This window comes from Rhinolophus hipposideros, assembly GCF_964194185.1.
Source record: "Rhinolophus hipposideros genome assembly, chromosome: 22".
Lineage (NCBI taxonomy): Eukaryota > Metazoa > Chordata > Mammalia > Chiroptera > Rhinolophidae > Rhinolophus > Rhinolophus hipposideros.
Genome location: NC_138068.1, coordinates 14,701,748 through 14,717,364, shown reverse-complemented (window position 1 = coordinate 14,717,364; position 15,617 = coordinate 14,701,748). Strand labels below are relative to the sequence as shown.

Here is a 15,617-nt window from a genome sequence, read left to right as displayed (position 1 = left end):
CACTGAGACTGAGTAGAATCAGAAAATAGAAGATTCTGGACTAAGCTCTGGGATGCTTCGATGGTTAGAGGTTGGAAACGAGAGGAGGAACCAATAAAAAAGCAAGAGAGGAAATGGCTTGGGAGGAAGAAGGAAGACCAGGAGAGTAGAAGGCAAGCAAAGAAAGTGTTTCAAGAAGGATGGGCTGCTGATAAGTCAACCAAATAAACCCTGGTTCAAACCCGGGTTTGGTGTCTTGGCAGCTGTGTGCCCCTGAGCAAGTTACTTAAGTTCTCTGAGCCTCACTTTCCTGAACCTGCCCCACAGAGTTGTCGAGAATATGAAAAAATGAAACGATGCATGCAAAGTACGTTGTCCAGTAATTACTCACAAAATGTTAGCTAGGAGAATTATGATCTGTGTTTTCAATTTATCAAGGCTGTAGCTTTGAGCTGAGAAATAAAAAAGAAATCGGTCTCGAAGCTCCGTTGATTCTGCTACCTAGCAACTACATATTCACATTTTCAACATCACTCCTTTATCCCTGATTACTTCAGTAAGCACTTTCTAAGTGCCCTGTTGTAATTCAGGACCACCTGTGAGGTCTACAGAACAATTCTATTTTGTTCTCAAGATACAGTGGCCTGGCATAAATTATCAAAAGCACCTTTAGCTTTGTAGCCTTACTGAGGTCTCTTTGAAAGGGTATTGAGAGGAACTGGCTGGGCCAGCTCACAAAGTAAAGGTACTTTGGCTGATAAAATGCTGTCTTTACTTATCTCATATGCGAAATGGAATCTATACAAATCAAAGAGAATATGAGGCCGGGTTCCAACAATGTGGAAAGGCACCTAACACTGGGATCACACTCGTCTCCAAATAGGTTGCCAATCCTGGAAGATAAATTTGAGTAGTCTTCAAATGTAAGTCTCTCCTCGGGCAGGTTTCAACGAGTGTTCCAGCCACATCACTGGCCATATGTGCTCCAAACAGAGCACTTTTTACACCAAGCCCCCTTCTCAGGGCCCATCATGTCCCTTACACCTCCAAGCCTTTGTCCCTTATACCTGGGACAGTCTTCATCTTGCACTTCCTCCAAATCAAAACCCATTTCCTTAGATAATACTGTCTAACTCACTTAGGCAGAATCAATCACTTGCTGAGCCTATGATCAGTGTTTCTGGGGCACTATACAGGCCTTTTCTCTATCACTTATCACATTTATTGAAACGAATCCACTTACAAGTCTCCTCTTGGAGGACAGTAATATCCCCGAAGGCAGACACCGTGTCTTACTTATCTTTACAATTCCTACACTCTTGGCATACAGTCGGCATTCAATGAATATTTAAAGGAACATCTCAGCTACTCCCATAACTGGGAGATGAAAAGTATAATTCAATTAGAGAAGGTTCTGATTGTGCAGAAATTGGATTGGGGGGGGGGGTCTGCAGAAAATATTAGAAGACAAACCATTATTAACTATACTTTATTCTCCTGAAGGAGACCATAAGACATGGATTAGGGGGGCCATAGCCCCTAATTCTAGTCCAGGTTCTGCTAAGGATTCAATGAATGATCTTGAGAAAACGCTCTGTGACTCGATTCTTTATCTTTAAGATGAAGAGGTTGAATCAAATGGTATCTACGGTAGTTTTTAATTTTGATTATCTATTATATCCATTTTTGAGTCTAATATCTTCCTCTGACACTTGTCTTAATTTAACTCCTTAGTGTTTGTGATGGACAAATTTGTTTACTTTCTCAAGGCCAGTTAAATCTCCATTTTGCACTTCCCAGGAATAAACAATTCCATGCCACTCTGGGTTGCCAGGAACTTAATAAGTGTGTCCTTTAACCTGTCAGCCAAGTGGATGATTGCAAAAATATTCAATAATCTCTGTAAAATATTCAATAAAACTGGAGGGAGAGAGCTTGTAACATTCAATTCTTCTCCTAGATTCAATTTAATTTAGGAGCAACCAGAAAATATAATTGTCCTCGCAAAGAGAACTTGGTGCATTTTTGAAAATTTATCTTCACGATGTTCTGTCGAACTCTTGGCTTCACTGTGTGACTCATGATTGCTTTGCCTTGTAAATTTCCATTCCTTCCATTCTGACTTTTAGGATGTTTGCTGTTCAGACAAAAGGAAAGAAAGTTCCAGAGATAGCTGAGAAGGGACTTCCAGGCTTGGGGACCCTCACGGCTACACACGGGCTTTAACAGCCTTCGGGTCCAGCACCTCCAGGGGCAATGTCTTCCTGATGCATGCCCCCCCAGACAAGGAGGGAAGTTAGAGCCTTTCTCTCCCTGTGTGATGCCTGGGTCTCTACTGTTAGGGACAGCTTAGCACATGAAGGACAGGGCTTTGGAGTCTGACAGTCCTGGGCTTTACCTTGAGCTAGTGATTCTCAAATGTGAACGTGTGTCAGCATCACTTGGGCAGCTTGTGAAAAACAGTGAGTTTGGGGTTCAGTAGGCCTGGGGTGGGGTCCAAAAAATGTGCTTCCAAAAATTCCCAGGAGATGCTGATCTGCTGCTCTGGGGCCACGTTTTGAGAACCATGCCTTTGAACTAAGGAGTCAGTATCTGTGGACTTCAGTTCCTTCTCCATAAAACGGGAATGATAACTGGTATCTTACCGAGGGCAGTGGGGTGGAGTGGTCTTGCCTGCGGGCTTAGGGGTGTCAGACAGACCTGGGTTTACGTTTCAGCTCTGCTATTTAAAGCTAGGAAGACTTAGGCAAGTTGCTTACTGTTTAAACCTCAGTTTCCCCGCCTATAAATCATCAGGGATAACCTAAAACTTCCTTAATCCTCCCAACATACCAGTGAGATAAGATTATGCATATAAGACTCTCAGCTGGACATGGACTCATCATTAATGCTCAATAGATGATAACTGGTATTATGAATGTTAATAATTATTACATTTTGAGACCCCAAACTGGGAGGGTTAAGCGAGCTCGTTGGCTGAAATAGTCGGAAATCAAAAAGATCTCGGTAGGCTGGGATAACCAAGTCAAAGCTGACAAGAAGATACAGCTTGGAGGAAATATAAAGTCCTCTGCTTGGGTCCCCAAATTCATCTTCCCCGAGGCTGAGTGAGGCAGCCCTAGTTGGAAGCTAGGAGCGTTGCATTAGGCAGATATGTGACAAACACTTGGAGATCCGTTCAAACATGAGCAGGGTACTCTGAACCCAGGTTTGGAATTCAGCGTGAGGGTGAAGGCTGCGCTCTGAACTTCAGGTAATTCAGCCCAGCGTAGAGGGTCACATTTGTCTTAAAAACCACACACTCCAAGGACATGAACCAAATAGAGACAGAGGTTCCAATCAAGATTTTGAGCAGATTGGACAACAGACATGCATCTGGAAGAAGGCTGATGGCTGATGTAGGTGCTGCTTAGCCAGAGGGAAGGACCTGCAGGGCAGATAGGTGGCCAGCCGTCCAAGAGTTGGGGAAAGGGTGGGAGATGCAGGAAGATAAGGACTGATTTCATTACCCTGTGTGACACCAGAGGGCAGACAAGGGCCAGCATATGGGTGCTGACCAACAATACATGCTCCTGTGTAAAAACAGGGGGAATGGATGGAAGTTACAGAGGGCAGACTTCAGCTTAAAAGAAGACAGAATTCATTACCAGAAGAGTCGGAACCAGATATGGGCTTGGAGCTACAACATCTCATTAATTCATTTGTTCATTCATTCATACATTCAAACAAATCTCAGAATCAGATAGGCCACAGAATTGGACAATCGTCAAAGTATATACGGGCAACCATGAAGGGCCCAGTAATTCATTTTTAGGATTTTAGCCTTTACCCCAGGGGCAACAAGGAGCCACTAAAAGCTTTTAAGCAAAAGAGGGGAAAGTCAAATTGGGGTATTGCAAAGATGGGGCAGCAGAAATGTAATTTAACTTCACTGAGCTTAAGTTTCCTTATTTACGACATCAGGATAGTAATTCCTACCTGGTTGCTGTGTTTTGAGAATTACATTAGGTTGCTGCAAAAGTAATTGCAGTTTAAAAGGTTAAAAACAATTGCAAAAACCTCAATTACTTTTGCACCAACCTCATAGATACTGCATGAATGGTACCTAACACAATGACTGCCCCCGAGAAGCTACTGAACAAAGGGAAGGTATCATTAGCAATCCTTAACTTCACATGTTATCAAGTCCATAGTTTCCTCGAGAAAGGTCGTGGTCAGGCCAATTTTTCCAGAGACCCATTTCTCTGGCTGGCTCACCATCCTCCTGAAAGGGTTAAGGGGTCTTCCTGAGGTTACTATAACCACAGCCAATCCTCACTACATTTTTAAAGTCAGGATCTGCCTTTCTCATTTGCATTGCTTTAGTTATATAACATGTTCCCAAAATAATCAGGTTAAAAGTTTGCCAGGTGCTTCCCTCTGCCCGCCCCATCTCTGTGAAACCACCCTGTGGGGTACTGAGCATGAACATTTCCTGATTTGCCTGCAAGAAAATCCTTTTATGAGGTCTGTGGGCTGAAAGACGGAGAGGGGAACAGGCTGCAGGGCCCAACCTCCTCATCAGCAGCAAATATCTCCCGAGGCTATTGCATGCTGCCTACCAGGTATATTTTGGGTCACACTGGAGGTACAAAGGCAGGGGAATGGCCTGTGGCTCTTTTTGCAGACTGCTACTGCAGCCCCCGTTGAGCTGTGCAAAGATGCCCACTGCTGGACCATCTGTCTCCCCCACCAGGCTTCAAGTTCTCTGTGGGCAGGGGCCATTCCATGCTCATCTCCGTTTCTATCTATCCAAGGCTTGGTCCAGCTCAGGAATGCCTGAGGATGGGACATTCGGTCTACAGTCGCTAAGCAGCTCCTGGCGGGACAGTTCCCTTAGATCCTGCCTGAGAGCATCCTCTGGGCAGCTGACTGCCTGCCATAGGAGTTTTGGGCTCTGAAGTGGACAGAAGAACCAAGGGGAGGTGCTGTCCTCCCAGGCAGCAAGGCTATTCACTTTGATCTCCTTCCTCTCCTTCACCCGGCTTTGTGGTGGAGAGAAAGCTAAAGGTTAGAGGAAAGACAAAGACACTTGGTTTTGAAAGTAGAACGTTTCTACTTTTTGGTTTGGGGTCTAAACCTCACTATCTATTCGTCATGTGACTTGAGAAAGCTCTTGTACTATCTCTGAGTACCAGTTTCCTCAACTGTAAAATTAATTTTATAAACATACCCATTGTATGGGGTTACTGTGAGGATGGACTAAGATGCCATGTTTGAACATGCTTATCACAGAGCCTGGCTCCTTATGGGAATCTGATGGGCTGCAGGCCAGTGCCTGGCCCCAGGTCTCCATGCAGGATACAGCTGTAGTAGCAGCTTTGGCCCAGGTGGTAGAAAAGCTGGCTGGCCATCGGGAGAGAAGTAGAACTAACCTCTCTTCAAATCTCAGGGGCCTCGCTCCATGAGACCAGTAAGTGGGGGGCTACCATTGATGGTACAGGAGAAGGAACATGGGTTTTAGAATCAGCTAACCCCATTGCGCTTTCAATCCCATCCCTACTCTATGTGTGTGACTGGGCTTCTTTACTTTAGCTCTCCGAAACTAAGTTTCCTCATTTACAATGGGAATAACATAAATTTATAGGGCTTCTAGAAGGCTTAAGAATGTGATTTACATAAAGCATAAGCTCAAGCACATAGTAGGTGCCAATAAAAGTTATTTTCCTCCTTTGCTACTGGAAAGCTCAGAGCCACACTGGAATTTGAAAGTTACCAGCCTGCACATGTAGATTAATTTTTAACCTAATATAATTACATTTTATCATAACCTGGCCTTGACCTTCTTACTATCTTTGTGTACGTTTTCCTGATCACGATTATTTATTTCTCTTATATTTTATTGTAGGTGCTTTTATTGGATAGTTTCCCAAATTCTTTGCAGAACTAGGTGGGTAAAACCTAACTTATGTCAGGAGAAATGGATCCTTATCATGACTGTGCAAATGTCTGTGTCATTTGGGGAATGGAGTCTCTCAGAACCTCAGTTTCCCCATCTTTAGAATGAGGCTAATAATAAACCTACTAGCTATCTCGTAGTGCAGGAATAAGGATCTATGGCTCCAGTGTTTTGCAAAAGGACTTTTGTAAACTATGGAAAACTTATAAGTAGAAAGATTTATTATTTGTGAAAAGATGCCCCTTTTTGATCTATTTTCATAATTATGCCCTCCCCCAAACTGTGCCCAAGACTCAGGGCGCAGGGACTGGCATGTACTAAGAACTCAGAAAATGGTCATTGAATCTGACCTCCAAGGCTTTAACCATGCCTGCTTCCTTTCTTAGCAAAGAGCTTACAGGCTCAGTGCCTGATGCTCATTAGAAATGGAATGCCTTCACCCACCAGATATGGAACCCTTCACTAGAATAGAAGCATAAAAGTGAAGACGGACTTAACTAACGGTGCCCAATGGGCAAGTGAGTCTGTCAAATACCATTATGGGAAGGGCGAACAACCAAGGCCCATATCATAGGAATTCAACAGAGATTGGTTTTGAAGCATTTTGACTTGGACTGAAAATGAACAAGGAAAAGATGACACTATGAATAAAAGATATAAAGAAGAAGAAGATTGAAGCATGGATATAAAAAGAAAGACCAAGAAAATGATTGCAGGGAGTGAAAAGATCTCAGAAAAAAAAAAATAACAATCAGGTACACAGAACAAGAAGATCAAAATCAGATTACTTAATTAAAGCCACCCTTGTTTAAACTGAAAACAATGCACATTGTATGCCCTTGAAATGTGACATGCACTCCTTGTTTCAAGAATGTCAAAGCATTTGAAAACAATGACCCAGAGGACAAAGCCCCATCACAACAATGACCCAGATGACAAAGCCCCATCAAAGCCCCATCTGAAGGTCACCGTTCCTAACCCCAAATTGGGAGGCTTGATTGAATGGATATTGCAGAATTTAGCAGTGACTTGGAATAGAAAAGCCCAGAAAATAAACCTCTGCAGGGAGATGCAGAGTTTGAATCGGCCAGGGCCCTCCTGGTCAATAATGACATAATTGCTCAGGGCACGTGCTTCTGTAATCTTTTCCAATGTGACATCTAGTTTTGTGCTCTGCCTTTCTCAGTGCTTCTGCAACACTTGCAAATAATCTCAGGGCCTCCTAAACACACTGATGCAGAAAGCAGACAGTCCCTTCCCTAATGCTTCAAAAATAGATTCAATTTTACAGACATCAGGGTGATTTCAGAAGCAATTTCTACATCTCTAGAGTAAGCACTACATACATTTTTTTTTTCTTCCTCAAATCTTATTCCAGTGGTTCCACAAGGCATTGTAAAAGGTACCTGATGCATGCCAGGGTATTCAAAAGAATCCCCAGGGCATGTTTGTGGCTGTAACCTGAGAAAACTAGATGCACAGGAATGCTAAAATATTGATTGACTCAAACAAATGCAAAATGTCTTAATAATTGAGTATAACATCAAAATTTTTCTTTTTAAAAACAATATCATTATAGTGAATATACGTATATGTCTATACGCATGTAGACGTATAGACATGTATTATATGTGTATACATGTATATGTCTACATGTGTATATGTCTGTGTGTGCATATATATATATAAAACACATATATGTATCAATCATTTGGAAACATCGTCTCTGGACTTTAAAACATCTAATTAGATTCCATATGACACGTTTCCTGTTCCTCTCTGGCTGGCTAATCTACCTCAGTCTTGGGTACTTTCCGTTTAAGGGTCTAAGTTTTAGCTCATGGTGAAAATGGTGGTGAAATCCAAGAAATCGGTGTGACCCAGGTTTTCCCTTCAGATCGGAAAGCTTAAGATCAAATACCTACAACTTTGAGGTCACAATGATTGTCATGCATCTTTGACTATAATCTTTTTGGCATTCAGAGTCCTCTGGGACATTTTTATAAATACAAAGAGGCTGGCCTGTGCAGGAAAGGTTTGGGGTGAAAAGATAACACCTGGTCAGCTAGACTTGCTAATCAACTTTCTTGACCCTAGGCCAAAAGCAGGAGGTCAATGACCAGTTAATACAGCCAGAGGCTGGGGTGCTCAGGATGGGCCTTTCTTTAAGGACACACCAAGCCCATTTCCTCATCAACCCCTTTTCTGCCTCTCCTGGTCCTTAGGGAGTGTATGAATCCCAGCCATTCAGCTGAGTTGAGGATGGAAAAAGGACTGGCTTTGTGGTTAGGCAGACTGCAAACTTGCTCTGTCCTCTGAGAAAAAAGGAAGTTAAATATTTGCTCATGAAAATAATTAGTATGTACCATTAGGCTTTGTCTTTAAAAGCTGTAACTCAACCTTAAGAGGCACTCAGACTTAGCATCGTCCATAACGGGCAAAATGATAGCATGTGTCTATCAATATGATACAAACAGAAGAACACAACCTCACCTACATCGTATTTTTGCCAACGCATATAACCTGAATGTAATCATGATGGAAAAAACCAGGTAAATCTGGATTGTGGAACACTCTATGGGACAACCAGGCTAAACTTTCTGAAGATGTCAGCATCCTGAAAGATAAAATAAAGGTGGGAGGGCTGTTCTAGATGAAAGGTGATAAAGAGACACGATGATCAAACATGGTATGAGCACGTTGATTGGATCCTGGATTAAAATAATAACAATAACAATAATAAACATTTTAGGGTCATTAAGGAAATTCAACTATAGGTTGGCATATTAGATATTGAGGTCAGGTGACATTTCTCAGGTAAGGTAATTTTATTATGGTTATATTGAAGAGCTGTCCTAGTTTTAAGGAAACATGCTGAATTCTCTGGAAGTAGAGTAACAATTTCTGCAACTTAATTTTAAATGGTTCAGAAATATATATATGTGTATTCATATATAAATATGTAATATAGTATATATAGTTATATATACTATATTATATTCATATGAAAATTATGTTTATAAATATATAAATTATATTTATTAATATATAAATATATATATTTCTGAACCATTATATATATGTGTGTGTATATATACATATACATATACATATATATATATATATATATATATATATAGAGAGAGAGAGAGAGAGAGAGAGAGAGAGAGAGAGGAGGTGGAAATATCACAAATGTGAACAATTGGTGAATCAAGGTAAAGGATATATGAGTATTCATTTTACTATTTTTTTCCAACATTTTTATAGGTTTAAAATAATCTCTCTTTCCCAAGACAGCACGTCAGTATTTGAAAGAGCCATTGCCTCCCTTGAAGCTCAGTGTTCTTAACCAGTGTGCCCATAAGAACCCAGAGTGGCTTTTACAAAATCCACACCCCACCCTACCCTTTGTCATCTTCCTACCCCTCTTCCCTCGGGAGACTTTGATTTAGTGGGTAAGGTGTGGGGCCCAGAAATGTATACTTTGAAAACCGCTTCAGATGGGTTGGTTCTGTGCTGGAGGTTAGGAATCACAGGTCTGAGTTACCCTTAGATCCTGGATCAATTAGGTGGAACTCTGGGAAGGTCAGCCAAACACACTATGGCTTGGGTACCTTATCCATAAAATGGTAATACTGACACTGGCTGTGGTGAGGAGCAAGGTGGTCAGTAAGTATTTGCTTCCTTCCTTTCTTCATCCTCTCATAGGTCCCCATCGTCCCAAACTGATCCCAATAAAGTGATTTTTATAAAATATGGTTTCTTCCATTTGCTACTGACAGTGTGTGAAGATCATTCGTCCCTGCTCCCATTCCTTTAGATTTCCTGCATCCCCTAATGTGGGGTAGAGGCTGGGAAATCTGGCTATTAAACCCAGGAAAAGAACTAATTTACAGAAAGATAAGAATAACAGTCAGCTCTCTAGAGTGTGATTGCCAAGGTAATTTTAGGTCACCAGTTGGGTGCTTGTCCTTTGGATGAGGGTCAACCCTGAAATCTTAGTCACTTCTGTTGGCTCGGGAACCTTCATTAACTCTGCAGGAGGGCTCAGGTGCTCTCCACTGACTGCCACTTGGAACACTGGCTACAGCTCAGAACTGGCCGAGGTTTGGGAGGCATGGCTTCCAGGTCTGCGTGGGGTACGCATCAGCCATGGGACTTTGGAGAAGTCGTTTCACTGAGCCTCACTTTCCTAAGCATTCAAAAAGGAGACAGCAATAATCCACGCCTCATCTACCTTATGTGGTTTATGTGAAACACGGTTTTGAAAACTGTAAGACACTCAATTCAAGATGGCATGTTTTTCTCCTTAAAGGCATCACCATGCCCTTCTCCTCCTTTTTCACTAGTATTAGTTTTCACCTGTCTCCATTTATGTCTACAAGCAGTTAAACTGGCTTGCTCCCATTTCCATCTGCTTTAAGGTAGATTCTTCAATTCTCCTTTTCACCTCGGCAAGGATAGCCCCAAGTGTTTGCCAGGGAGAGCCGTCATCCTGGACCATCCTGGGGAAGCATCCTAACTCCACACGCTACAGCAGCTGACCACTGTGAGGGCTCCTCAACAGAGGTACCAGGGTAAAGCTGGACTACAGATGGCCCCTTCCTCAAGGTTAAACTTACTAAATCCATTAACGTCCTGAGAGCTGGAGGAGAAGCCTTCATCGTTGTGGCTGGCACTGAGCTTGGTGGTGGGCTTGTCCGCCGAGGCCACGGGTCTCATCTCTCTCTGGGCTCCACTCTGTGTCTCCTTCTGCTTCTTGGCCAGCTTCCTTTGGGACATGTGCAAGGGGAAAAATCACAGTCAGACGGTGCCAGTTGCATTCAAACATTGGGAAGATCAGATTGTTCTCCTTCCCCACCCGTCATCCTCAAGCCCCAAACCTGGCTCAGTCTCCAGAAACAGAGTCAAGGTGGGTACTCCAATGTCAAGGTGAGATAAACCTAAGTCCTCCCGAAACCATCAGTGGCTTCCATTTACTCAGAAACAGGAGACTCATCCTCCCTCACCCCAAACTATGGGTGCGCTCTTTAGTTGAGCTTAGAACGGAAATCAACAAGACTTGCATGATGCTTCTTCCCCCACTCTCCTGTCAAAGGAAAGGAGAGGCCTGATTGACCTTTCTGTTCCCATGGCTCTGAATGAAATTTAAAAGGAGTCTGGCCTTTTCCAGGGATTGAGCTCATGAAATAACCCACCAAACAATGGTAGATTCAAGTAAGGGCTGGTGATAGGTGGTGGGTGAGGGTGGAAGTTAGTGAGTCTTGCAGCTCAAAAGGAGAAAAGTTAAAGTTGAACATGAGGCATAGCTATTCCCATAGGAATGACAGACCCTCAGAACCAGTGGGCATTTATAATAATACCAGTTTAGAGCAGTAGTTTTCAAACGCTGGTGTAAATTAGAATTATTTGGAGAGCTAAAAATAAAAACAAAACAAAACAGAGGCCTGGGTTTAGGGTCTGGGCCTGTGCATGACCATCAGATTCTCCAGGTTATTCGGGCCCTGTCCATTGGAGGTTAAAGCCATCAGTGATGGCACAGGAGATCTGGGTTCAGATCCTACCTCCACCACCTGCGGGTTACATGACCCAGGGCAAATTCCTAAACCTCTTTAAGCTCTGAACCCTTCCTCTGTATATGATGGCAAATAACAGAACCAACCTCCTAGGGTTGTGAGGATTCAATGAGATAACGTATGAAACACACGGAGTACAGTGGCTGGCACAAAGGGAACACTCAACACGTGGCAGCTGCTATTCTGTTTTCACATCATCACTACTCATCCAACTACATTCCAATGCCTGAATCTTCCTTCCACAGCCCCACTGTGCAATCCCTGGATTATATCAAGTGATGGAGAGTTTGACAACTCATCAGGGAGCTGAAGGGTTAAAAAGTCCTTCTTCATATGGCTTTGAAATCTACTTCCCTTCAATTTCAACTGATTTGTCTTAGATCACCATAAGAGATATAAAAATATGACTAACCCCTCTTTTTTTTTTTTTTTTCTAGTTGCAGGGGGCACAGCCCACCATTCCTTGTGGGAGTCGAACTGGCAATCTTGTGGTTGAGAGGACGCATTCCAAACAACTGAGCCATCCGGGAGCTCGACTAACCCCTCTTGCATACGACAATTCTTCAAATATGTATGAAAACCCAACATGGTCTCTCTGAGTTTCCTCAACATTTATGTATCTAAATATAGTTACTATATTCCTAGGATATGAAAGGCTATGGGTTGCACACTAAATATATCGAGGGTAAATTTGTCCAGATCTCTTGCTACATTGTTCCACAGGACTTGGCTTCACAGTCGATATTGGTGTCTCAACACAGAAAAAACAGATGTCCCAGAGAGGTCAAATGCAGTGCCATGTAGGAAATAATTTTCCAGGTTGAGCTCACTTGATCATGAAATAGGCAATTTCAGGAGCTAATGATCCCCCTATCATAGGTATTAAATGAAAGGATGAACCCAGACTTAGAAGTATTTTAGAGGAGTTCATCTAGGATCAATTCTGGTTTGATCATGTGATAGTACTCTCCTTCACATGGGGCCCTTGATCTAGGTGGAGAATGCACGAAAGAATGGCAGATGGCACATTCAAACGAGGATAGTCTAAGAAGAATTCATGCATAAAAGGACCACTGACAAAGGTGAGAAGGGTGTAAGGGAACCCGAAGTATGATTCTAGTGACCGGAGAGCTGTTTACCACCCGTGTATCCAGCAGGGAAGTGGAGGAAAGAGTCACCAGAACCCAAAGAGACAGAGCCCTGAAGAGAAGGCCGCTTGCACAGAAGTGGCCTTCTCTTGAAGGAGCCAACCAATTCCTTCGCAAGGAGGGAACCAGAGGCATAAATGCCCTGACGACATCCTCTCCTGTCCCTCTGATCCACTACAGTGGCTCTCCTTAGCAGAACCCAGACATGGAGTCCATGTAGATCTCTCTTTGGAAGGAGAGAGCAGAGTGGAGAAGGATGGAGAGTGAATATGGGTCCAGGAAATCCCCACTGAGAAGAGAAGAAAGAGACTTTACTTCCCCCAGTTGGCCACGATTTGAATACAAATGCAGCCTAAAGTGGAATTCTCCCCCGCCCCCACCCCCATTGGCCTGGGGAAAGCAGGGTACCCAGCAATAGGAATGCATCTTTTGATTATAATGCTTTGGCCCCTTGCATATGGTTCCACTAGTGAAACTATTCCAGGCAAACAGAAAAGCAACAAGAAATGAAGCCTTGGATCAGTTGTGTCTTTTCTCACCATCAGCCGGCAATCGGACAGGGAGGGAGGAACGTCAATGAAAGAAAAGTGAGTAATTCTGATGACATTTCAAAGTTTTATTCTTCATTTATTATCAAAAAGGAAAATGTTTAAAAATGTATATGTGACCTTCTTAATCATAAATTTGAAAAGATATACAGCAGATCCTTTGCTTCTATTCCTGCTCTGCTCACGTGGCCCCAGCAGGAAATTAAAGGAAATCTGATAAGAGAGTAAACTTTAAAACTGTACATGAGTATATGTTGGAGACTTTGATATTTCCTCAGGGGCAGAACTCTTAACCAATCTCATTCCATTCAGGGTAAAATAATATGGAGAGAGTTGTCTTTGGCACAAATCATTGGTTTTCAAAAGGATAATAATAACAATAATAAAAGCCTCGCTGCCTTTAAGAAAATTGGCATTTTACAGGAATGTCTGGGCAGCTCCGAATACCTGCATTAAAAATATGAAAAATCGAGCCTCTCCAAAACATGTATTTAAACATTGGACAACTAACTGAGTTGTCAAAACTGACATATGATATTCCCCGTACTTAGTCCATGGTTGACACAACATGTTCATGGGGAAAATGATGATGTACAATAATTTAAAAGTGTATAGACAGCTGTTTGAGCAATAGGCAAACACAGCTACAAAGTGGAAATGGAGGGGGTATGGAAAAATAAAACAAACAAAAAAACCCCACAGTTTGGTGATCTAGTTTTATATTCTGTCAGAATTCAAAACGTAAGAAGGTATTTTTTTAAAAAAAAACCCTCTCAGTAATACAGAAAAATCATATTCATTCCTATAGCCATAAAGTTTGATTGAGTCCCTCTCCCACTTTTTTCTTCGGAGAAGGGGAAATCCAAACCTGCAAGGAGGGCATATGAGACCCATCAGACTATGGCTCCAGGCTTCAACTCAGCCTTATTTTCCACACATATCTCCTCTTATGAAACACAAACTACCTCGTCTTCCTCCTGCTACCATTCCTGAATACTTTATAATCCTCAATATGCCCCCATTCTTCTCCACTGGCCACCCCCTCTTCATCCTTCAAGGCTCAGCAGCGTTCCAATGTCACGTCGTCTCGAGGTTTCCTCTAGACAGACTTGTGGTTTTCTCTTCTTGGTTGAGTCACCCATTGAACAAATATTTATTGAGCACCTACATGTGCCAACGTCCTCTAGATGTAAGAAGATTCTAGTGACAAAAACCAGACATGACCTTGATCGTCACAGAACACAGAGACTGATAGCAAAGACAAGCACTAAACAGCTTCATGTAATGCAGAATAAATATAAAATCACAAAGGTGATAAAAGCCAAGAAGGAGAAATATGTGGAGCTATGAGAGAGCTAATAGCTGGTTTGTGCCCTGTCGGGAGACCAGGAAAGGCTTCATTGCCATGTCAGCTAAGCACTTGACTGGTCCAATTGCAGTGATTCAACTCTCCCACCCACTAGGGCAAGAACCTCTTGAATGAAGGGCTTTTGACTTCTTGCACCTACTCCAGTTTCTTGCTTAGTGTCTGGCACCTAGCCGGTGCTCAATAAATTCATGGCACAAATTTATATTTAAAACTCTACAATTTGGAGTGTAGAAAAGATTGTCCTCCTGCTCAGACTGCAAATTATAACCACTTTCAAGAAAGACACATCCAAGGAAAGAGGAAGAAAAACCTGCATGAAATTATTTTGTGACCTGGACTATTTATACTTATGAATATTTCTAGCTAACAACTTAGCATTTCCTTACTGTGGTTGTCACAGAACTCTTGGGATGTTTGAAAAATGAATGGAATGGAAAAATCAGAGATCCCCCCCCCCGCCCGAGCCCACAGAATAGCCATAGCTGTAGAATTAAAAAACAAACAACAAAAAAACCCAAAAACAAACTCATAGTCACATAATACACGGGATGGTCACATAACTCATGGAATCCTCAGATCCTTCAAGACTTAACTACCTGTGTGACTCTACAAACTTGGAATTTTCTTTTTCTCCTTGTTCTGAGATTCTTGCCAATTGGGTCACACAATTTCACCAGCAGGGGGTACCAAAAGCTGGCAAAAAGCTCTGCCTCTGCAGGTTCATTTCTAGAGCTGAAGAATGTTTTAAGACATAGCAATCAGAAGTATACTGCTTCTGACAGGTGGGAACAATGTGATGTGGCCGCAGCTCTTGGCTGGCATTCTTTCTTCTAACGGATCACTGAGGTTTCTCCGACATTTGCTTGTTAGCTGAACGAGGGTAGGTGGCAGGGGAAGTGCCCATGATGGCCTGTGAGTCCTGTGATTTATTTTGAGCACCAGTCTTTATAAGGGAGAGTGGCAAGTGGACTGGCTCAAGGGAGAGGCTGACTGCAGGGCAGTGAAGGTTCCTGAAATCATGCTAGGAGAGGAGGAGTGTCTGAGACAAACAGGGGGATT

The 15,617-nt window shown here is 42.5% G+C and overlaps 1 protein-coding gene across 18 annotated transcripts in view; it reads right to left on the bottom strand.

The window, feature by feature from the left end:
- The window catches only part of PTPRT (protein tyrosine phosphatase receptor type T), a 965,600-nt gene that overhangs the window by 109,192 nt on the left and 840,791 nt on the right, over positions 1-15,617 (bottom strand). For all 18 annotated transcript variants that reach the window (XM_081034722.1, XM_081034718.1, XM_081034731.1 and 15 more), the window contains one exon: positions 10,540-10,688. In XM_081034722.1, the coding sequence (XP_080890848.1) occupies positions 10,540-10,688 (149 nt within the window). The remainder of the gene's footprint in view (positions 1-10,539; positions 10,689-15,617) is intronic.